Consider the following 25,727-nt stretch of genomic DNA (forward strand, 5'->3'; position numbering starts at 1 on the left):
AATAATTTTTTCTTACCTTAAAAATTTTCAATTTACTTTTTTCCCTGCGGGCTGTTAGGCTCGCGGGGGCAGAAAATGCTTCAATTTATTGCGTCATTCTTGGCGCGAACTTTTTTGGCGCAAAATTTTGTCATTTCCGGCGCCATAGTTGACGCCGGAAGTTTGTTCGTGGTTGCGTAATTTTTTGACGTATGTTTGTCACAGACGTTTTTTTGCGCCAAAAAATGTGGGCGTCGTTTTTGACGTCAGAGGATGTTGCGTCATACTTGGCGCCAAAAATATGGGCGTTGTACTTGGCGCCAATAATGTGGGCGTCGTACTTGGCGCCAAAAAATGTGGGCATCATTCTGGTCTCCACTTTTTTTCACATTATTTAAGTCTCACTTTTTATTGCTTCTGGTTGCTAGAGGCTTGTTTATTTTGTATCTTGTCCCATTCCTGAAACTGTCATTTAAGGAATTTGATAATTTTGCTTTATATTTTGTTTTTTCTATTACATATTGCAAGATGTCACAACCTGACCCTGGATCAGAATCTACTTCTGGAAAGATGCTGCCTGATGCTGGTTCTACCAAAGTTAAGTGCATCTGTTGTAAACTTTTGGTAACTGTTCCTCCGGCTGTAGTTTGTGTTAGTTGTCATGATAGTGTCTCCATTAGTAATAATCCTTTACCTGTTGTTTTTCCTTCAACATCTAATGTTCAGGCTGTTCCTGTTAATGTTAAATAATTTGTTTCTAATTCTATTAGGAAGGCTCTGTCTTTTATTCCTCCTTCCAGTAAACGTAAAAGGTCTTTTAAAACTTCTCATATTTCAGATGAATTTTTAAGTGACCGCCATCATTCTGACTTATCTATTTCTGATGAGGATCTATCTGGTTCAGAAGATTCTACTTCAGATATTGACACTGATAAATCTTCATATTTATTTAAGATGGAGTTTATTCGTTCTTTACTTAAAGAAGTGTTGATTGCATTAGATATGGAGGAGTCTAGTCCTCTTGATACTAAATCTACTAAGCGTTTAAATTCGTTTTTTAAACCTCATGTAGTTATTCCTGAAGTTTTTCCAGTTCCTGATGCTATTTCAGAAGTAATTTCTAGGGAATGGAATAGTCTGGGTACTTCATTTACTCCTTCTCCAAGGTTTAAGAAATTGTACCCTGTGCCATCTGATAGATTAGAATTTTGGGACAAAATCCCTAAAGTTGATGGGGCTATCTCTACTCTTGCTAAACGTACTACTATTCCTACGGCGGATAGTATTTCCTTTAAGGATCCTTTAGATAGGAAGCTTGAATCCTTTCTATGGACAGCTTATTTATGTTCAGGCAATCTTCTTAGACCTGCTATTTCTTTGGCTGATGTTGCTGCAGCTTCCACTTTCTGGTTGGAGGCTTTAGCGCAACAAGTGTCAGACCATAATGCTTATAGCATTGTTAAACTTCTTCAACATGCTAATAACTTTATTTGTGATGCCATTTTTGATATCATTAGAATTGATGTCAGGTATATGTCTTTAGCTATTTTAGCTAGAAGAGCTTTATGGCTTAAATCTTGGAATGCAGATATGACTTCAAAGTCAACTTTGCTTTCTCTTTCTTTCCAAGGTAATAAATTATTTGGTTCACAGTTGGATTCTATAATTTCAACTGTTACTGGGGGGAAAGGAACTTTTTTGCCTCAGGACAAAAAATCTAAATATAAATATAGGGCTGCTAATCGTTTTCGTTCCTTTCGTCAGAATAAGGAACAAAAGCCTGACCCTTCCCCTAAAGGAACGGTTTCCGTTTGGAAACCTTCTCCAGTCTGGAATAAATCCAAGCCTTTTAGAAAGTCAAAGCCAGCTCCTAAATCCGCATGAAGGTGCGGCCCTCATTCCAGCACGGCTGGTAGGGGACAGGTTACGATTTTTCAAAGATGTTTGGATCAATTCAATTCACAATCTTTGGATTCAGAACATTGTTTCACAAGGGTACAGAATAGATTTCAAGGTAAGGCCCCCTGTGAGAAGATTTTTTCTCTCACGCATTCCAGTAAATCCAGTGAAGGCTCAGGCGTTTCTGAAATGTGTTTCAGACCTAGAGTTGGCTGGGGTAATTATGCCAGTTCCAGTTCTGGAACGGGGTCTGGGGTTTTACTCAAATCTATTCATTGTACCAAAGTAAGAGAATTCTTTCAGACCAGTTCTGGATCTAAAAATATTGAATCGTTATGTAAGGATACCAACATTCAAAATGGTGACTATAAGGACTTTTCTGCCTTTTGTTCAGCAAGGGCATTATATGTCTACAATAGATTTACAGGATGCATATCTTCATATTCCGATTCATCCAGATCACTATCAGTTCCTGAGATTCTCTTTTCTAGACAAGCATTACCAGTTTATTGCTCTTCCGTTTGGCCTAGCAACAGCTCCAAGGATCTTTTCGAAGGTTCTCGGTGCCCTTCTCTCTGTAATCAGAGAACAGGGTATTGCAGTATTTCCTTATTTGGACGATATCTTGGTACTTGCTCAGTCTTTACATTATGCAGAATCTCACACGAATCAACTTGTGTTGTTTCTTCAAAGACATGGTTCGTGGATCAATTTACCAAAGAGTTCCTTGATTCCTCAGACAAGGGTAACCTTTTTGGGTTTCCAAATAGATTCAGTGTCCATGACTTTGTCTCTAACAGAAAAGAGACGTCTGAAATTGGTTTCAGCCTGTCGAAACCTTCAGTCTCAATTGTTCCCTTCGGTAGCATTATGCATGGAAATTCTAGGTCTCATGACTGCTGCATCAGACGCGATCCCTTTTGCTCTTTTTCACATGAGACCACTTCAGCTTTGTATGCTGAACCAGTGGTGCAGGGATTATACAAGGATATAACAATTAATATCCTTAAATCACAATGGTCGATCTTCTCTAACTTGGTGGTTGGATCACCATCGTTTAATTCAAGGGGCCTCTTTTGTTCATCCAACCTGGACTGTGATCTCAACAGATGCGAGTCTTTCAGGTTGGGGTGCTGTATGGGGATCTCTGACAGCGCAGGGGGTTTGGGAATCTCAGGAGGCGAGATTACCAATCAACATTTTGGAACTCCGTGCGATTTTCAGAGCTCTCCAGTTCTGGCCTCTTCTGAAGAGAGAATCGTTTATTTGTTTTCAGACAGACAATGTCACAACCGTGGCGTATGTCAATCATCAAGGTGGGACTCACAGTCCTCAAGCTATGAAAGAAGTATCTCGGACACTTGTATGGGCGGAATCCAACTCTTGTCTAAGTTCTGTGGTTCATATCCCAGGTGTAGACAATTGGGAAGCGGATTATCTCAGTCGCCAGACGTTACATCCGGGCGAATGGTCTCTTCACCCAGAGGTATTTTTTCAGATTGTTCAAATCTGGGGACTTCCAGAAATAGATCTGATGGCCTCTCATCTAAACAAGAAACTTCCCAGGAAACTTCCCAGGTATCTATCCAGATCCAGGGATCCTCAGGCGGAAGCAGTGGATGCGTTGTCACTTCCTTGGAATTATCATCTTGCCTATATCTTTCCGCCTCTAGTTCTTCTTCCAAAAGTGATTTCCAAAATTCTAATGGAGCGTTCGTTTGTACTGCTGGTGGCTCCAGCATGGCCTCACAGGTTTTGGTATGCGGATCTCATTCGGATGGCCAGTTGCCAACCTTGGACACTTCCGTTAAGACCAGACCTTCTATCTCAAGGTCCATTTTTCCATCAGGATCTCAAATCATTAAATTTGAAGGTATGGAGATTGAACGCTTGATTCTTAGTCTTAGAGGTTTCTCTGACTCGGTGATTAATACTATGTTACAGGCTCGTAAATCTGTCTCTAGAAAGATTTATTATCGAGTTTTGGAAGACTTACATTTCTTGGTGTTCTTCTCATAAGTTCTCTTGGCATTCTTTTAGAATTCCTAGAATTTTACAATTTCTTCAGGATGGTTTGGATAAGGGTTTGTCTGCAAGTTCTTTGAAAGGACAAATCTCTGCTCTTTCTGTTCTTTTTCACAGAAAGATTGCTAATCTTCCTGATATTCATTGTTTTGTACAGGCTTTGGTACGTATCAAACCTGTCATTATGTCAATCTCTCCTCCTTGGAGTCTTAATTTGGTTTTGAAAGCTTTACAGGCTCCTCCGTTTGAGCCTATGCATTCTCTGGACATTAAATTACTTTCTTGGAAAGTATTGTTCCTTTTGGCCATCTCTTCTGCTAGAAGAATTTCTGAGTTATCTGCTCTTTCTTGTGAATCTCCTTTTCTGATTTTTCATCAGGATAAGGCGGTGTTGCGGACTTCATTTCAATTTTTACCTAAGGTTGTGAATTCTAACAACATTAGTAGAGAAATTGTTGTTCCTTCATTGTGTCCTAATCCTAAGAATTCTAAGGAAAGATCTTCACATTCTTTGGATGTAGTAAGAGCTTTAAAATATTATGTTGAAGCTACTAAAGATTTTAGAAAGACTTCCAGTCTATTTGTTATCTTTTCTGGTTCCAAGAAAGGTCAGAAGGCTTCTGCCATTTCTTTGACGTCTTCGTTAAAGTCTTTGATTCATCTTGCTTATGTGGAGTCGGGTAAGTCCCCGCCTCAAAGATTTACGGCTCATTCTACTAGGTCAGTTTCTACTTCCTGGGCTTTTAGGAATTAAGCTTCTGTTGATCAGATTTGCAAAGCAGCAACTTGGTCTTCTTTGCATACTTTTACTAAATTCTACCATCTGTTTGATTCGTCTGCTTATAATTTTAGTTTTTTTCAGTATAAGATGAAAACTTTTTGATTTGGGTTGTGGATTATTTTTTCAGCGGAATTGGCTGTCTTTATTTTTTCCCTCCCTCTCTAGTGACTCTTGCGTGGAAGTTCCACATCTTGGGTATCTGCTATCCCATACGTCACTAGCTCATGGACTCTTGCTAATTACATGAAAGAAAACATAATTTATGTAAGAACTTACCTGATAAATTCATTTCTTTCATATTAGCAAGAGTCCATGAGGCCCACCCTTTTTTATGGTGGTTATGATTTTTTTGTATAAAGCACAATTTCTTTCATGTAATTAGCAAGAGTCCATGAGCTAGTGACGTATGGGATATACATTCCTACCAGGAGGGGCAAAGTTTCCCAAACCTTAAAATGCCTATAAATACACCCCTCACCACACCCACAATTCAGTTTTACAAACTTTGCCTCCTATGGAGGTGGTGAAGTAAGTTTGTGCTAGATTCTACGTTGATATGCGCTCCGCAGCATGTTGGGGCCCGGTTTTCCTCTCAGCGTGCAGTGAATGTCAGAGGGATGTGAGGAGAGTATTGCCTATTTGAATTCAATGATCTCCTTCTACGGGGTCTATTTCATAGGTTCTCTGTTATCGGTCGTGGAGATTCATCTCTTACCTCCCTTTTCAGATCAACGATATACTCTTATATATATATACCATTACCTCTGCTGATTTTCGTTTCAGTACTGGTTTGGCTTTCTACAAACATGTAGATGAGTGTCCTGGGGTAAGTAAGTCTTATTTTCTGTGACACTCTAAGCTATGGTTGGGCACTTTATAAAAAAGTTCTAAATATATGTATTCAAACATTTATTTGCCTTGACTCAGGATGTTCAACATTCCTTTTTTTCAGACAGACAGTTTCATATTTGGGATAATGCATTTGAACCAATCATTTTTTCTTACCTTAAAAAATTTGACTTTTTCCCTGTGGGCTGTTAGGCTCGCGGGGGCTGAAAATGCTTCATTTTATTGCGTCATTCTTGGCGCGGACTTTTTTGGCGCAAAAAATCTTTTCTGTTTCCGGCGTCATACGTGTCGCCGGAAGTTGCGTCATTTTTTTGACGTTCTTTTGCGCCAAAAATTTCGGCGTTCCGGATGTGGCGTCATTTTTGGCGCCAAAATCATTTAGGCGCCAAATAATGTGGGCGTCTTATTTGGCGCTAAAAAAATATAGGCGTCGCTTTTGTCTCCACATTATTTAAGTCTCATTATTTATTGCTTCTGGTTGCTAGAAGCTTGTTCACTGGCATTTTTTCCCATTCCTGAAACTGTCATTTAAGGAATTTGATCAATTTTGCTTTATATGTTGTTTTTTCTTTTACATATTGCAAGATGTTCCACGTTGCAACTGAGTCAGAAGATACTTCAGGAAAATTACTGCCCGGTGCTGGAGCTACCAAGCTAAGTGTATCTGCTATAAATTTTTGGTATCTGTTTCTCCAGCTGTTGTTTGTATTGCATGTCATGACAAACTTATTAATGCAGATAAAATTTCCTTTAGTACTGTTACATTACCTGTTGCTGTTCCGTCAACATCTAATTTTCAGAGTGTTCCTGATAACATAAGAGATTTTATTTTTTAAATCCATTAAGAAGGCTATGTCTGTTATTTCTCCTTCTAGTTTACATAAAAGTCTTTTAAAACTTCTCTTTTTTCAGATGAATTTTTAAATGAACATCATCATTCTGATACTGATAATGGTTCTTCTGGTTCAGAGGTTTCTGTCTCAGAGGTTGATGCTGATAAATCTTTGTATTTGTTCAAGATGGAATTTATTCGTTCTTTATTTTAAGAAGTATTAATTGCATTAGAAATAGAGGATTCTGGTCCTCTTGATACTAAATCTAAACGTTTAAATAAGGTTTTTAAATCTCCTGTAGTTATTCCAGAAGTGTTTAATCTCCCTGATGCTATTTCTGAAGTAATTTCCAGGGAATGGAATAATTTGGGTAATTCTTTTACTCCTTCTAAACGTTTAAGCAATTATATCCTGTGCCATCTGACAGATTAGAGTTATGGGGTTGTCTCTACTCCTGCTAAATGTACTACTATTCCTACGGCAGATAGTACTTCATTTAAGGATCCTTTAGATAGGAAAATTGAATCCTTTCTAAGAAAAGCTTACTTATGTTCAGGTAATCTTCTTAGACCTGCTATATTTTTAGTGGATGTTGCTGCAGCTTCAACTTTTTGGTTAAGAAGCTTTAGCGCAACAAGTCACAGATCATAATTTTATAGCATTATTATTATTCTATAACATGCTAATAATTTTATTGGTGATACCATCTTTTGATGTCATTAGAGTTGATGTCAGGTATATGTCTCTAGCTATTTTAGCTAGAAAAGCTTTATGGATTAAACTTGGAATGCTGATATGTCTTCTAAGTCAACTTTGCTTTCCCTTTCTTTCCAGGGTAATAAATTATTATCTCAACTGTTAGGAGCGGTATCAGTTTGGAAACTATTTCCAGTTTGGAATATATCCAAGCCTTATAGAAACCTATAGCCAGCTCCTAAGTACCCATGTAGGTGCGGCCCTTATTCCAGCTCAGCTGGTATGGGGCAGATTACGTTTTCTTCAAAGAAATTTGGATCAATTCCGTTCTCAATCTCTGGTTTCAGAACATTGTTTCAGAAAGGTACAGAATTGGCTTCAAGTTAAGGCCTCCTGCTAAGAGATTTTTTTCTTTCCCGTGTCCCAGTTAACACAGCAAAGGCTCAGCATTTCTGAAATGTGTTTCAGATCTAGAGTTGGCTGGAGTAATTATGTCAGTTCCAGTTCTGGAACAGGGGCTGGGGTTTTATTTTATCTCTTCATTGTACCAAAGAAGGTCAATTCCTTCAGACCAGTTCCGGATCTATCAATATTGAATCGTTATATAAGGATACCAACATTCAAGATGGTTACTGTAGGACTATCCTGCCTTTTGTTTAGCAAGGGCATTATATGTCTACAATAGATTTACAGGATGTGTATCTGCATATTCCGATTCATCCAGATCATTTTTAGTGTCTGAGATTCTCTTTTTAGACAAGCATTACCAGTTTTGTGGCTCTACCGTTTGGCCTAGCCTCAGTTACAAGAATTTTTTTCAAAGGTTCTCGGTGGCCTTCTTTCTGTAATCAGAGAACAGGGTTTTGGTATTTCCTTATTTGGACGATATCTTTATACTTGCTCAGTCTTCTCATTTTCAAAGAATCTCATACGAATCGACTTGTGTTGTTTCTTCAAGTTCATGGTTGGAGGATCAATTTACCAATCAGTTCATTGATTCCTCAGACAAGGGTAACCTTTTTAGGTTTCTAGATAGATTCAGTGTCTATGACTCTGTCCTTGTCAGACAAGAGAAGTTTAACATTGATATCAGCTTGTCAAAACATTCAGTCACAATCATTCCCTTTGGTAGCCTTATGCATGGAAATTTTAGGTCTTAGGACTGCCGCATCAGATGCGATCTCCTTTGCTCGTTTTCACATGCGACCTCTTCAGCTCTGTATGCTGAACCAATGGTGCAGGGATTACTTAAAGATATCTCAATTAATATCTTTAAACCGATTATACGACACTCTCTGACATGGTGGACAGATCACCATCGTTTAGTTCAGGGGGCTTCTTTGTTCTTCCGACCTGGACTATGATCTCAACAGATGCAAGTCTTACAGGTTGGGGAGCTGTGTGGGGGTATCTGACAGCACAAGGGGTTTGGGAATCTCAGGAGGTGAGATTTCCGATCAATATTTTGGAACTCCGTGCAATTTTCAGAGCTCTTCAGTCTTGGTCTCTTCTGAAGAGAGAGTTGTTCATTTGTTTTCAGATAGACAATGTCACAACTGTGGCATACATCAATCATCAAGGAGGGACTCACAGTCCTCTGGCTATGAAAGAAGTATCTCGAATTTTGGTTTGGGCGGAATCCAGCTCCTGTCTAATCTCTGCGGTTCATATCCCAGGTATGGACAATTGGAAAGCGGATTATCTCAGTCGCCAAACGTTGCACCTGGGCGAATGGTCTCTTCACCCAGAGGTATTTCCTCAGATTGTTCAAATGTGGGAACTCCCAGAAATAGATCTGATGGCTTCTCATCTAAACAAGAAACTTCCCTGGTATCTGTCCGGATCCCGGGATCCTCGGGCGGAGGCAGTGGATGCATTATCTCTTCCTTACAAGTGTCATCCTGCCTATATCTTTCCGCCTCTAGTTCTTCTTCCAAGGGTATTTTCCTATATTCTAAAGGAATGCTCGTTTGTCCTGCTGGTAGCTCCAGCATGGTCTCACAGGTTTTGGTATGCGGATCTTGTCCGGATGGCCTCTTGCCAGCTGTGGACTCTTCCGTTAAGACCAGTCTTTCTGTCTCAAGGTTCTTTTTTCCATCAGGATCTCATTACCTTAATTTTAAGGTATTGAGTTTGAACGCTTGATTCTTGGTCAAAGAGGTTTCTCTGACTCTGTGATTGATACTATGTGACAGGCTCGTAAATCTGTATCTAGAGAGATATATTATAGAGTCTGGAAGACTTATATTTCTTAGTGTCTTTCTCATCTTTTTTCTTGGCATTCTTTTTGAATACCGAGAATTTTACAGTTTCTTCAGGATGGTTCAGATAAAGGTTTGTCCGCAAGTTCCTTGAAAGACAAATCTCTGCTCTTTCTGTTCTTTTTCACAGAAGGATTGCTAATCTTCCTGATATTCATTGTTTTGTACAACCTTTGGTTCGTATAAAACCTGTCATTAAATCAATTTCTCCTCCTTGGAGTTTGAATTTGGTTCTGGGGGCTCTTCAAGCTCCTCCTTTTGAACCCATGCATTCTTTGGTCGTTATATTACTTTCTTGGAAAGTTTTGTTTCTTTGGCCATCTCTTCTGCCAGAAGAGTCTCTGAATTATCTACTCTTTTTTGTGAGTCTCCTTTTCTGATTTTGCATCAGGATAAGGCGGTGCTGCAAACTTCTTTTGAATTTTTTACCTAAGGTTGTGAATTCTAACAACCTTAGTAGAGAAATTGTGGTTCCTTCATTATGTCCTAATCCTATGAATTCTAAGGAGAAATCATTGCTTTCTTTGGATGCTGTTAGAGCTTTGTAATATTATGTTGAAGCTACTAAGTCTTTCCGAAAGACTTCTAGTCTATTTGTCATCTTTTCCGGTTCTAGAAAAGGCCAGAAAGCTTCTGCCATTTCTTTGGCATCTTGGTTGAAATCTTTATTTCATCATGCCTATGTTGAGTCGGGTAACACTCCGCCTCAAAGGATTACAGCTCATTCTACTAGGTCAGTTTCTACTTCCTGGGCGTTTAGGAATGAAGCTTCGGTTGATCAGATTTGCAAAGCAGCAACTTGGTCCTCTTTGCATACTTTTACTAAATTCTACCATTTTGATGTGTTTTCTTCTTCTGAAGCAGTTTTTTTGGTAGAAACGTACTTCAGGCAGCGGTTTCAGTTTGAATCTTCTGCTTATGTTTTTCATTAAACTTTATTTTGGGTGTGGATTATTTTCAGCAGGAATTGGCTGTCTTTATTTTATCCCTCCCTCTCTAGTGACTCTTGCGTGGAAAGATCCACATCTTGGGTAATCATTATCCCATACGTCACTAGCTCATGGACTCTTGCTAATTACATGAAAGAAAACATAATTTATGTAAGAACTTACCTGATAAATTAATTTCTTTCATATTAGCAAGAGTCCATGAGGCCCGCCCTTTTTTGTGGTGGTTTTGATTTTTTTGTATAAAGCACAATTATTCCAATTCCTTATTTTATATGCTTTCGCACTTTTTTCTTATCACCCCACTTCTTGGCTATTCGTTAAACTGAATTGTGGGTGTGGTGAGGGGTGTATTTATAGGCATTTTAAGGTTTGGGAAACTTTGCCCCTCCTGGTAGGAATGTATATCCCATACGTCACTAGCTCATGGACTCTTGCTAATATGAAAGAAATGAATTTATCAGGTAAGTTCTTACATAAATTATGTTTTTTCCAATTCCTTATTTTTTGATGCTTTCGCTCCTTTCTTATCACCCCACTTCTTGGCTATTCGTTAAACTGAATTGTGGGTGTGGTGAGGGGTGTATTTATAGGCATTTTAAGGTTTGGGAAACTTTGCCCCTCCTGGTAGGAATGTATATCCCATACGTCACTAGCTCATGGACTCTTGCTAATATGAAAGAAATGAATTTATCAGGTAAGTTCTTACATAAATTATGTTTTTCCTCAATTTGCTTTTCTTCCTCGGGTCATTGCTCGTTTCAAGCAGGAGAGGACATCGGTGATCCTCTTTGCTCCGGATTGTCCTTGCAGGATTTGGTATGCAGATCTGGTGGAGATGACAACTCTATCACCTTGGAGTGCAGCTGTCTGCTTGGTGATTGAACGCTTAATTTTATCCAAGCGGGTTTTTTTTCTGACTTTGTTATAAAGTCCATGATTCAGGCTTGTAAGCCTGTTAATAGAAGGATTTACTATAAGATTTGGCGTAAATATCTCTATTGGTGTGAATCCAAGGGCTACTGATGGAGTAGAGTTAGGATTCCTAGAATTTTGTTTTTTCTTCAAGAGGGTTTGGAGAAAGGTTATCGACGAGTTCTTTAAAGGGGCAAATTTAGACCTTATCTATTTTGTTGCACAAACGTCTGGTGGATGTTCCAGATGTTCAATCGTTCTGTCAGGCCTTAGTCAGGATCAAGCCTGTATTCAATCCAGTTTCTCTTCCATGGAGGCTTCAGTTAGTGCTCAAGGAGGGGCTCCGTTTGAGCCTATGCATTTCTTAGTTAAGTCATTATCTTGGAAAATGTTATTTCATGTTACGATTTCTTCTGCTCGGAGAGTGTCAGATCTCTTGGCATTACAGTATGAATCTCCTTATCTTATTTTCTATTCAGATAAGGTTGTTTTTCGGGCTAAATTAGGATTTCTTCCTAAATTAGTTTAAGATAGGAACATTAGTCAGGAGATTGTTGTTCCTTCCTTGTGTTCTAATTCTTCTTTTCAGAAGGAATGACTTCTGCATAATTTGGACGTGGTCCGTGCTTTAGAGTTTTTACTTGCAGGCGACTATGGACTTTAGTCGGTCTTCTTTTTTGTTTGTTTTTTTCCTCTTGTAAATGTAAGGAACAGAAAGCTTTGGCTACTTCTCTTTCTTTTTGACTGAAGAGCATCATACGTTTTGCATTGGGAACTGCTGGACAGCAGCCTCCCGAGAGAGTTGCGGCTCGTTCCACGAGGGCTGTTGCTTCCTCATGGGCGTTCAAAAATGAAGCTTCTGTGGAGCATATCTGCAAGGCTGCTACTTGGTCCTCTCTTCACACTTTTTCAAAGTTCTACAAATTTGACTCTTTTGCCTCGGCTGAGGCACTTTTGGGGGAAAGGTTCTTCAAGCAGTGGTGCCTTCCGTTTAGGTTTCCTGTCTTGTCCCTCCCGTATCATCTGTGTACTCTAGCTTGGGTATTGAATACCATTAGTAATTAAGATGATCCGTGGACTCATTGTGTCTTAAAAAAGAAAAGAAAATTTATTCTTACCTGATAAATGTATTTATTTTTTGACACAATGAGTCCACGGCCCGCCCTGTTCTTTTAGATAGGTTGTGGGTTATTGTAAACTTCAGACACCTCTGCACCTTGGCTTTTCCTTTCTCTTCCTAACTTCGGTCGAATGACTGGAGTGGGAGGGAAGGGAGGAGCTATTTAACAGCTCTGCTGTGGTGCTCTTTGCCTCCTCCTGCTTACCAGGAGGTGAATATCCCATTAGTAATTAAGATGATCCGTGGACTCATCGTGTCAAAAAAGAAATACATTTAGCAGGTAAGCATAAATTATCTTTTTGAGATTCAGACAGAGCCTACAATTTTAAAATGGTTTCCAATTTACTTCTATTATGAAATTTGCTCCGTTCCCATGATATTCTTTGTTGAAGCGATACCTAGGTAGGTATCTAGAGCATGCGGTCGCCAACCAGTGGTCCGTATTTTTAACTCCTCCCGCCCGGCGCGCTCCTCAGAGGAAGATGCTTTCATTCTAAAGCCAGCAGAGGTTGGTACAGTCAGTCTTGGCTTGAAATAGTGGAATTAAAGTTAAAAAAAAAAAATTAAAAAAAAAAACTCCCTTCTTCCCTTTACCTGTCTCTTTTTGTAGTAGTTTTCCTAATTCCTTCAGATGGACTTACATCACTGTTTGTCTTCCTCCCTTCCATCTTCTTTTTTTTTTATTTATTTTTTATTAAATATTACATATTTTTCATTTTAATAATTTTCACACGCACAAAGCCACCTGAATTCCAGTAATTGCCATCCAGCATATCAGCCATATCCTACCAGTATTATAGTAATTGCCAGTAACATCAGTCTGGGCTAGATCACATCCATATTGAGAGCTTTCTGATATACACTTAATTTATGACTCCAATGTCTGTCCATGATCATAAGTAGTTTTGAATAATTCCTAACTGGGGAGGTCACTTGGAAGTCTTGTGGTCCTTTTAAACATAATTCTTTTTTTCCCACTTTCTGCCTCTCTGTTTCCAGCTCAAAAGTTGGCACTCACCCTTCGTCTGTCATTTGGAAGCATTCTCTCAGTTCTGTCATTCAGTTAGTTAATTCCAAAGAATAAATCTTAAAAATGTGTAAATATATACATAATGTAAACTTAGCTATGGTTATACTAGTTATGTACAGTATGTGTATATGTAGTGTGTATATATATATATATATATGTGTATATATATATATATATATATGTGTATATATATATATATATATATATATATATATATATATATATATATATATATATACACATACAAACATTATAGAGGTTTGCACCTTTTTTTAAAAAAATTATCATGTTAGTTGTCTCTGAGGTCCGAAAGGTTGACGACCTCTGGTCTAGAGAGCACTACAAGGCAGGAAATAGTGGTGCCATCTAGTGCAAATGGATAACATTCTTGCATAGCTGCTGCTATATAGTGTTCCAGACATGTGCATGCTCCTAAACTTATTTCCTTGCTTTTAAACAGAAGATACCAAGAGAATGAAGAAAATTTGATAATAGAAGGAAATTAGAAATTTGTTCAAAGTTGCATGCTCTATCTGAATCATGAAAGAGAAATGTTAGGTTTTTATGTCCCTTTAAAGCACATTTCCTGAAAGCAGATACCAATGGGCATATTTTCAACTAGCATGTTATGTAATGTTAAATCACAGGAGCTTAAAGGGACAGTCTATACCCAGTACAACATTTTAATAATGTATTAGTGCATACCAGAGAAGCATCCTTCAACTGGTCACACAGCTATAAACTTGTAAGAAGTATATAAAATATTTAAATACTTATCGTTTTTTAGACTCCTAAAATGGTCGCTAAGCTCCGCCCACTACTGCATATATGTTTTGGTACATTATCTTTTTCCAATCACTGTCGACTCGTAAATAACTTTTCCTGCTCGCACACGCTGATTTTGCACATGCGCAGTTATTCAAGAAAGTGTTACAGGCTAATTATTCCCCAATGCTCTTTCTCCTCATTTTCGTTCCGGATATAATTGTGCACTGCTCTGCATAGTGTTATGTTGTATTTTGCGGGGCAGGGTGAAATCAAATACTTGTAGCAGGCATCGCACTCTGAGAATAGCAGCATGAGAGGATCTGTCTGTACACACACAGCACCACTGTATTATAGAAGTGCTGTGTTAGAGCAGCGATGTGGAGGTATGTTTTTTGAGAGCAGTGGGGGCATATTTTATTAGTGGGACAACACTGCTGCTTGTAATCTATGCCGGAGTGTGCACACCTTCCTGTCAGAGACTTTGAGCCTGTCATAGTGCCTCATCTACTTTCAGTCTGCTGGCTAATTTGTTAATGTATTAAAATGCAGCTCTAACTTTCTCTTCAAGGTGCAGGGGGGACAGTTTTTTTTCCCACAATAGCACACAGCATTCTCTCTCTGCGTTTAGCATTAAACAAACAAGCATGGATCTTTCAGTCCAGTCCTGTTCCCTGTTGTTAATCTTTAACCCCACCCTCCCTTCCTTTATGACCTCTTTCTAATCAGAAGTAGAAGAGAGGCAGTACTCGGCTCACCAGTGCTTTTGCCGGTATGTGTGTGAAGTGATTTATTTTACATTGGGTGTTAGGGCTTTCAGGAGTACTTCAGAGTCTGTCATTTTTGTTTTCTTAAGGGGTATACTGCTTTCTCTTTTAACCTATGAATAATTATACAGCTAATAAATGCACATAAACTGCAACTTCTGTCTTTATTTTATTGGAGCCAAAAGAAGGGACTCTTAAGCAGAACAAAAATGTCTGTGTGTGTGTGAGACACTGTGTGTGACTGTGTGTGTGAGACTGTGTGTGTTACACTGTGTGTGTGTGTGAGACTGTGTGTGTTACACTGTGTGTGTGTGTGTGTGTGTGTGAGACACTGTGTGTGTGTGTGACACTGTGTGTGTGTGTGTGACACTGTGTGTGTGTGTCTGTGTGTGTGTGACACTGTGTGTGTGTGACACTGTGTGTGTGAGTGACACTGTGTGTGTGAGTGACACTGTGTGTGACACTGTGTGTGTGAGTGACACTGTGTGTGTGTGACACGACACTGTGTGTGTGTGACACTGTGTGTGTAAGAGAGACACTGTGCGTGTGACACACTGTGTGTGTGTGAGACACTGTGTGAGAGACACTGTGTGTGGAACACTATGTGAGTGAGACACTGTGTGTGTGTGTGGAACACTTTATGAGTGGGACACTGTGTGTGTGGAAAACTATGTGAGTGGGACACTGCGTGTGTGTATGACATGAAGTATGTATAATAAAATGAGTTAAGGAAACCTATGGGACCTATAAAACTACAAATAAGGTGATAAGCAGTGAGTGACCTTACAGGATACACAAAATGTAATTTAAAAAAAGGGAGGGAATTGCCTGATTTGTATTCATTTTTTAAAAGCTTTGTTTAAACCTCTAATTTAGCCTAATTGAAATATGCTGTGTGTGTTTTTTCTGTTATACACTTTAATTTTACAATAATTATAAAATAATAATAATAGTATATGTTAATATTTTAATAGACAACAGCATTCTAGACTAAATGTGCACTTTACAAAAAAAAATATCTTTGTCTACACAGGAATAAAAGTGCACAGGCCAAAACTGTTCTGCACACTGCTTAAAAAATATTGCTGTTGGGTAAAACTTAATGTGGGGGCACAAGTTTAGTAGCAAAATGTCACTGTGTGTCACAGCCAGTGTGAGTGTGTGTGTATGTATGTATGTATGTATGTATGTGTGTGTCACAGCCAGTGTGAGTATGTGTGTATGTATGTGTGTGTGTCACAGCCAGTGTGAGTATGTGTGTATGTATGTGTGTGTGTCACAGCCAGTGTGAGTATGTGTGTGTGTCACAGCCAGTGTGAGTATGTGTGTGTATCACAGCCAGTGTGAGTATGTATGTATGTGTGTATGTATGTGTGTGTGTCACAGCCAGTGTGAGTATGTATGTATGTGTGTATGTATGTGTGTGTGTCACAGCCAGTGTGAGTATGTATGTGTGTGTGTGTGTCACAGCCAGTGTGAGTATGTGTGTGTATTTCGATCTGACACAGCAGGTCAATTATGAAGATGTACAGCGCAGGCAGCACATGGAAGACACATGAAGCAGTCAGTGGTTTCTGCTTGGTAGCGGTAGTGCCTGGGCGAGTTCTTCAGAGGAGTGCAAACTTTCTGCATATAAGGTAGGCCACAGACTCAGCAGCAGAACCATATACGCCATAGTGTTTAACTGCATACTGTGTTAACATTATGTACAAGGTCTCTCCCTACAGGTGGTCTCCTTAATTTAGCCAGGTTTGTAGCATCCCTGGTTACCTTAAGGGGACCACATGTAGGGAGAGACTGTGTACATAATGTTAACGCATTATGCAGTAATTTATTATAATAAAAACGTCTCCCACAGTTTTTTAGTGTTTACCTAGAGTTTTATATATTGCTATATAAATAGTTAAATATTTATACCACAATTTACACATCCCAAATGCCTTCACCTTTCTCTAACTATTTTTCTTCCTTCTCTTCTCTCTCCCCTTCTCTTTCTCTACTCTTCCTCTTTCTCCATTCTTTCCATCCCTTATCTCCCTTCTTCCGCTCCTTTTCTCCTCTTCCCTCAATCCTTTCTCTCCCTCCCTTCTCACTAACACAGACACACCTACTCATGCCTTCCTACACTGCATTACTCTGCTCACATAACCTTTGGAGGCATTTCTGCCTAAAAAGAGAGGCGGACCTTGCAGATCCACATCCATTTTTGTCAGGACCATGCTTCTTGTTGTAATTGTCTATTCTATTTACTATATATATATGTGTGTGTGTGTGTATGTGTATATATATATATATATATATATATATATATATATATATATATATATATATATATATATGTGTGTATATCCTATATTTTATAAAAGGCCAGGTATGTTTGTTCTGGGCATCTCTCTGCCGCGTTCTTGCTAAAAGTAGCAAGTGGGGCAGTGCAGAAATAGTCTTGCAGAGGTACCGAAGGGCAGTCGTGGTGCCGATCTTTGGTGGTAAGGGAGGGTTAGGAGGGAGACAAGTCGGCGGCCCATCGCTGGGGGGGGTGGGACCGCTACGCTACAGAAAGAAAAATGTTTAGAGCGGCAGTGAGTGGGAAGGAGGGAGAGTGGGCTCCTATAGTGGAGGGGGGATTAGAGGGTGTGCAATCGATCTGGGAGGGGGAAGGGGATAGGGTAATGGGGGGAGGCAGCTACACTACAGAAAAAAAAAATGTTGAGATATAGGGATAGAGGGATATGGATAGAGGGATAGAGCTAGAGGGAGGGGGCAGGAGAGGGTGGGATCGCTGCGCTGCAGAAAAAATTGTTGAGAGCGGCAGGGAGGAGGAATGAGGGAGAGGGGATCCGATTTTTTTTTTTTATATTCTTTTAATCTCAAAAAACTCAAAGGAGTGACCATGAGGTGTTACCTCAAAAAAATAAAAAAATTATCAATGGATAGTAGCCACCATCTCGCAGCACTACACATGTAATCGATAGCTATGCGCACAGAGCAAAATCAAATTGCTACAGCTGGCACAACTATACACTATGGGCCAGATTACAAGTGGTTATTGCTACCGCAAGTTTGCGGTAGCAATAAGCGCTCACAAAATTAACTAGAAATTAGATCTCTGGTTAATTTTTTTAAAAGTGTCCCAAATGCCCTCAAAAATAAATTTAAAATAAAAAACAACTGCACTAGGCAGTTTTTGGGGTCTAAAGTTGGTGGGGTGTAAAAATGGAACTATAAAGTGCCTTTACATTGTGGTCTATGGGAACTGGGTGTTCCTATAGACCGCAATGTAAATATATATGTATATTTATGTGTATATTGACATATTAACACATAAATATATATGTATATAATCATATACATACAGGGAGTGCAGAATTATTAGGCAAATGAGTATTTTGACCACATCATCCTTTATGCATGTTGTCTTACTCCAAGCTGTATAGGCTCGAAAGCCTACTACCAATTAAGCATATTAGGTGATGTGCATCTCTGTAATGAGAAAGAGTGTGGTCTAATGACATCAACACCCTATATCAGGTGTGCATAATTATTAGGCAACTTCCTTTCCTTTGGCAAAATGGGTCAAAAGAAGGACTTGACAGGCTCAGAAAAGTCAAAAATAGTGAGATATCTTGCAGAGGGATGCAGCACTCTTAAAATTGCAAAGCTTCTGAAGCGTGATCATCGAACAATCAAGCGTTTCATTCAAAATAGTCAACAGGGTTGCAAGAAGCGTGTGGAAAAACCAAGGCGCAAAATAACTCCCGATGAACTGAGAAAAGTCAAGCGTGCAGCTGCCAAGATGCCACTTGCCACCAGTTTGGCCATATTTCAGAGCTGCAACATCACTGGAGTGCCCAAAAGCACAAGGTGTGCAATACTCAGAGACATGGCGAAGGTAAGAAAGGCTGAAAGACGACCACCACTGAACAAGACACACAAGCTGAAACGTCAAGACTGGGCCAAGAAATATCTCATGACTGATTTTTCTAAGGTTTTATGGACTGATGAAATGAGAGTGAGTCTTGATGGGCCAGATGGATGGGCCCGTGGCTGGATTGGTAAAGGGCCAGAGAGCTCCAGTCCGACTCAGACGCCAGCAAGGTGGAGGTGGAGTACTGGTTTGGGCTGGTATCATCAAAGATGAGCTTGTGGGGCCTTTTCGGGTTGAGGATGGAGTCAAGCTCAACTCCCAGTCCTACTGCCAGTTTCTGGAAGACACCTTCTTCAAGCAGGGGTACAGGAAGAAGTCTGCATCCTTCAAGAAAAACATGATTTTCATGCAGGACAATGCTCCATCACACGCGTCCAAGTACTCCACAGCATGGCTGGCAAGAAAGGGTATAAAAGAAGAAAATCTAATGACATGGCCTCCTTGTTCACCTGATCTGAACCCCATTGAGAACCTGTGGTCCATCATCAAATGTGAGATTTACAAGGAGGGAAAACAGTACACCTCTCTGAACAGTGTCTGGGAGGCTGTGGTTGCTGCTGCACGCAATGTTGATGGTGAACAGATCAAAACACTGACAGAATCCATGGATGGCAGGCTTTTGAGTGTCCTTGCAAAGAAAGGTGGCTATATTGGTCACTGATTTGTTTTTGTTTTGTTTTTGAATGTCAGAAATGTATATTTGTGAATGTTGAGATGTTATATTGGTTTCACTGGTAAAAATAAATAATTAAAATGGGTATATATTTGTTTTTTGTTAAGTTGCCTAATAATTATGCACAGTAATAGTCACCTGCACACACAGATATCCCCCTAAAGTAGCTATAACTAAAAACAAACTAAAAACTGCTTCCAAAACTATTCAGCTTTGATATTAATGAGTTTTTTGGGTTCATTGAGAACATGGTTGTTGTTCAATAATAAAATTAATCCTCAAAAATACAACTTGCCTAATAATTCTGCACTCCCTGTATATATTTAAAAATGCTTCCCATCGCTGAGGTGCATCAGAATGAGGCTCCCATACGAGCCTATGGAAGGGCTCACACTCGCATTGTGATTTACTTGTAAGTGCACATTATCGTGTGCTGGTATTACAAAGTGGAGCACTAATCAAGCAATATTAAGCGCTCCACTTGTAATCTGGCCCTACCTAAGGGGGAGGTGTAGAACTTTGTCTCGCTGCAGAGACCGGGAGATCAGGACAACTGTTTTATAATTATTCATAAGTAATGAGGAACTAAAATTCATAAGACTTTATTAACAATAACATAAATCAACAATTGAAGGAAATACATTTTCTTACCAAGAGAGTATTAAGATTATTTATATTACAATAATCTCCAGCAGTAGAAAAACTTCAAAATTATAAAGCAAACAGAATGCCACTAGAAAGCTATAATAACTATTGCTAGTTGTAGGAATTGATGTTGGTCCGCCTACAATAAATGTCCCCTACATTTCTGGCTGAGGTTAAAAAAAAAAAAACTGCACTGTGCAATTTGAAATCTAACTGAAAAATCTTAAACGTGCACTGCTAAACTGTAATACAAGAAAACAGCTAGCTGGACAAGAAGAAAGCTATGGGTGGAGCTTAGTGGCCATTTTCGGGTGCTAACAAACGATTATTATTTAAAAGTTTCATGTGCTTCTTACCAGCTTATAGATGTGGCACCTGTTGCAAGATGCTTGTCTGATATGTAACAATAAGTAATAAAGACCAAGTATTCAGTGTAGACTGTCCCTTTAAGGGGCAGTTTAAGATTCCCTGAAGAATAACTGACACTATCTTATAATAGAAAAGTTAAAGAACAACTGTAAACTATTTTAATTCAAAAAAAGTTTAAACCATGCCTTTGCTATGCTTGATTGGATATCATAGCGGAGAGCTAGGTAACCATGTGACAAGGCGGATTCAGAAGTGTGCAGTTTTTATTGGTTGATCAAGTTAAACACTAAGAGAAAGGCAAGTGGCACAAAACAGCAAATTCTTATGTTAGTTGTTTGCTTTAACTACATGTGATATCCAGTATAGCTTTAATGCATTTAGTACTGAGTGTGTGCAGTATCACAGCCATACAAGCAGTCTTGGATTGATCACTAATACACTGCGTATTGCTCTGGCAGTCAGTGAGTTAAATGAACATGAAACCCATTTTTTTTTCTTTTATGATTCAGATAGAGCATGCGATTTTACTTTTATTATCATATGTCTTTGTTCTCTTGGTATTGTTTGCTGAAAAGCAGGGACCACTATATGGCAGCAGTTTTGCAAGAATGGTGTCCATTTGCAAGAGCACTAGGAGGCAGCACTATTTCCTGTCACGTAGTGCCCCAGGTGCCTACCTCTAGGTTTCTGTTCAACACACAATATCATGGGAACAAAGCAAATTTGACAATAGAAGTAAATTGTATTTTTTTTAAATGGCACGCTCTGTCTGACTCACAAAAGAACATTTTTGGGTTTCATATCCCTTTAAAAGCTGTAGCTAGTTACCGCTATAAATCAGAGAGCGGTAGTAACTGTTCTGCTCAGATAAAAAAATAATGTTTGAGTTAAAATATATTTAGGAATCATTCTTCAGCCACAGGAAAAGCCAGTTCCACGTTTAGGCGCTGATTCCCGGAACTGTATATCATCTACTCAGAAGTTTTAAAGGACCACCCTGGTAATTGCTGCAAACATTTTTGTTTTTAAGTAGGACAGTCAAAATTAAAATATCTTGAATGTTTTCAGTTTTAATCAATATAGCTGTATTAGCAAAAATGCTTTCAGTAAAATCTGTCACTTATGGGGTGCATGTCCAGTGCACCCTCATGCAAACATTGTGCCATCTCAGAGAGCATGTATCATGTCAGCGATTACTTATTGTGCATCATACAAGTTACCACCGGATCTCTTATCAAGCTCATGGCCTGATGATCAAAAACCTGCCAGCATAGAGAGAAAAATCACCCCAAATCTTTGGGGGCTTTTTTGAGTATAATTTTGCTATGTAGCTGTCTCTCGTTCACATCTAGAACTCTGTGTAGAGAAATAAACAACTCAAGAACATTTTTTTTGTCTTTTTAAAAGTCTTTTTGGGACCTTGTGGTAGTGAGCAGACATATTAGCTCATTTGCCAGAGCGGAGAGGTTTAGATCATCCAGCCCTCAGTGTTTAAATATTGGCGCATGAGGCACAATCAACATATTTGCTTATCCTGCTGAAACAGTGATATATTTTACAAGAATCATTTTTGCTATTACAAGTATATAGCTAAAATGCTTCAATACCAGTTTTAAGGGCACATGTTCACATTTCAGTTTTGACCATTATGCACCCCTTAATTGGGGAGTATTTTTTTTTTCAAATCTTGGTAGCTTTGCTTTCAAATTAGTTGATCGTATTTTTGTTCCAGATTACACCATTATGGAAGCAAAGAATTGATTTTCTATTTTGTGTTATCCGCTATAGTATTCGTTGTAAACACTAATGTTCAAGTAATTGTAGTCAAATATTATGGTTCTATATTTAGCATCAGTTAACCTTCACAAAACACCATCATTTAGGATTCTGTATTTATGATTTACATTTAGAAACCAGCAGTTTAATTGACCTTACATGTGATCCTTTTAGGAAATGCAATTTACTAATGTTATTTATTTGTATATGTTAGCCAACTGCACCAGTGATATGTGAATTCCTAACAATGATGGCAGTATGTCACACTGCTGTGCCTGAGCGCGATGGAGATCAGATCATTTATCAAGCGTCCTCACCTGGTAAGATTTTCATTCAAGGTTTTCCTTTAGGTTTTCATAGCTGTTTATATCTCCCTGAATAATGATGTTTTTAGCAGTATCCAGGCCATCTTTATATAGGGAAATAAATGTAATTTAAAAAAAAAATACTATACATGCTCACCACCCCCAAGGCAGAACATGCTGTGATCTGAGATGTCGTAGCAGAAAATGCGGCATATCTGCAGAAAGAGCAGACACATAAAGGGACTGGTAAAGTGATTGTAAAGTTTAATGAATTACTGCCCAGTATCTAAAAATAATCTTAAAAACAGGGGCACTTTAATTAATTGAACTTTAAATTGACGCTTCTTTTTCAAACTATTTACTGTTGCTTTATAGTAAACATACCGCCAATCCCCCACCCACACCTCCTACTGTTTTTAGCATATGGATGGCGAATCCGGCTTCCTCCAATAGTTGTGTGCCCCCTTTGGCATCCAGCTTGTGGAGCACGCTGTTCCGATCAGCCAATAGAATGCGAGGTCAATCCGATTGGCTGATTGGATCAGCCAATCGGATTGAACTTCAATTTGATTGGCTGATTGAATCAGCCAATCAGATTTTTCCTACCTTAATTCCGATTGGCTGATAGAATCCTATCAGCCAATCGGAATTTGAGGGACGCCATCTTGGATGATGTAATTTAAAGGAACCGTCATTCGTCGGGAAGTCGTCGGCCAGGATGGATGTTCCGCGTCGGAGGTCTTCAGGATGCTGCCGCTCCGCTACGGATGAAGATAGAAGATTCCGCTTGGATGAAGACTTCAATCGGATGGAAGACTTCTTCTGCCCCGCTTGGATGAAGACTTCAATCGGATGGAATACCTCTTCTGCCCCGCTTGGATGAAGACTTCAACCGGATGGAGGACCTCTTCTGCCCCGCTTGGATGAAGAATTCGGCTCGGCTGAGTGAAGATGACTCAAGGTAGGGAGATCTTCAGGGGGTTAGTGTTAGGTTTTTTAAGGGGGGTTTGGGTGGGTTTTAGAGTAGGGGTATGTGGGTGGTGGGTTGTAATGTTGGGGGGGGGTATTGTATTTTTATTTACAGGTAAAAGAGCTGATTACTTTGGGGCAATGCCCCGCAAAAAGCCCTTTTAAAGGCTGGTAAAAGAGCTGATTAGTTTGTAATTTAGGATAGGGCATTTTATTATTTTGGGGGGCTTTTTTATTTTATTAGGGGGCTTAGATTAGGTGTAATTAGTTTAAACTTTTCTGTAATTTAGTGTTTGTTTTTTTTGTACTATAGTTTAGTTTATTTAATTGTATTTAATTTTAGCTAATTGTAGGTAATTTAATTAATTTATTGATAGTGTAGTGTTAGGTGTATTTGTAACTTAGGTTAGTATTTATTTTACAGGTAATTTTGTAATTATTTTAACTAGGTAGCTATTAAATAGTTATTAACTATTTAATAGCTATTGTACCTAGTTAAAATAAATACAAAGTTGCCTGTAAAATAAATATAAATCATAAAATAGTTACAATGTAACTATTAGTTATATTGTAGCTATATTAGGGTTTATTTGATAGGTAAGTATTTAGTTTTAAATAGGAATAATTTATTTAATGATAGTAAATTTATTTCGTTTTATTTAACTTAGGGGGGGTTAGGGTTAGACTTAGGTTTAGGGGTTAATAACTTTATTAAAGTAGCGGCGACGTTGGGGCGGGAGTTTAGGGGTTAATAATTGTAGGTAAGTGGCGGCGATGTTAGGGAGGGCAGATTAGGGGTTAATAAAATTTATTATAGTGTTTGCGAGGTGGGAGTGCGGCGGTTTAGGGGTTAATACATTTATTATAGTGGTGGCGATGTCCGGTCGGCAGATTAGGGGTTAATAAGTGTAGGTAGGTGGAGGCGACGTTGGGGGGGGGGCAGATTAGGGGTTAATAAATATAATATAGGTGTCGGCGATGTTAGACAGCAGATTAGGGGTTCATAGCTATAATGTAGGTTGCGGCGGTGTCCGGAGCGGCAGATTAGGGGTTAATAGTATAATGCAGGTGTCAGCGATAGCGGGGGCGGCAGATTAGGGGTTAATAAGTGTAAGGTTAGGGGTGTTTAGACTCTGGGTTCATGTTAGGGTGTTAGGTGTAGACTTAGAAAGTGTTTCCCCATAGGAAACAATGGGGCTGCGTTAGGAGCTGAACGCTGCTTTTTTGCAGGTGTTAGGTTTTTTTTCAGCCAGCTCAGCCCCATTGTTTCCTATGGGGATATCGTGCACAAGCACGTTTTGCCAGCTTACCGCTACCGTAAGCAACGCTGGTATTGAGGGTTGAAGTGGAGCTAATTTATGCTCAACGCTCACTTTTCTGAGGCTAACGCAGCCGTTCAGACAACTCGTAATACCAGCGTTGTCTTAAGGGTGCGCTGGAAAAAAAAGGCTCGTTAGCACCGCAGGTCTTTACCGACAAAACTCTAAATCTAGGCGAAAGTTTTTTAATCATACCATATGAAATTACACGTTGCCTAACCCTGTGATCAAAATCCAAACACACTGTATTAACTAAAATGGTTCCTAAAAATGCAAATACATTTAATAAATTAATATCAATTTAAAAAAAAAAAGTTTTTACAGCCGTTTTCCAAAAACAAAATAACTGCATAAACATCATGATGAAATTTCTCTGAACCTCAGCACCATAAGGTCTCTAGGGTCGGATGGAATATAAGAAAATAAAATGGGCTTTTTTAGCTTAGATGTGCAGCTATAATAACTTTGTTTTATATTTAGACGATAAAGGAAAGGATTTTCACTAATTAAAAAATTAAAAGGGAACATTAGATCCATATTTCTAGGATCTAGTTATTTCACGCCTAAAGCTAATTTGTATCCAAAATTAATTAAGCTAAAATAAAACATGTCCAGTAATGATTTACAATAATCAGTCAGGTAGTAATGTGAATAGGCAGTATGCATATCTGCTTGGCAGTAATTTCTACATGATTGTGTCTCATAACCTAATCAAGCACATGATTTTGTATTTTGTTATAGATGAAGCTGCCCTGGTCAAAGCAGCGAAACAGCTACGGTTTGTTTTTACTGGCAGGACACCCAATACAGTAATTATTGAGTCTGTAAGTATGTTGCTGACTTGTATTGCAGCAATCCTTTATTATATTGTAGAGGTTA

General features: G+C 38.9%; 1 protein-coding gene across 2 annotated transcripts in view; it reads left to right on the forward strand.

Moving 5' to 3' along the window:
- ATP8A1 (ATPase phospholipid transporting 8A1) overlaps positions 1-25,727 on the forward strand; it is a 608,814-nt gene that overhangs the window by 259,055 nt on the left and 324,032 nt on the right. For both annotated transcript variants that reach the window (XM_053704008.1, XM_053704009.1), the window contains 2 exons: positions 22,470-22,575; positions 25,590-25,672. In XM_053704008.1, coding sequence (XP_053559983.1) covers positions 22,470-22,575; positions 25,590-25,672 — 189 coding nt within the window. The remainder of the gene's footprint in view (positions 1-22,469; positions 22,576-25,589; positions 25,673-25,727) is intronic.

The sequence above is a fragment of the Bombina bombina genome, chromosome 2 (assembly GCF_027579735.1).
Source record: "Bombina bombina isolate aBomBom1 chromosome 2, aBomBom1.pri, whole genome shotgun sequence".
NCBI classification, from domain to species: Eukaryota; Metazoa; Chordata; class Amphibia; order Anura; family Bombinatoridae; genus Bombina; species Bombina bombina.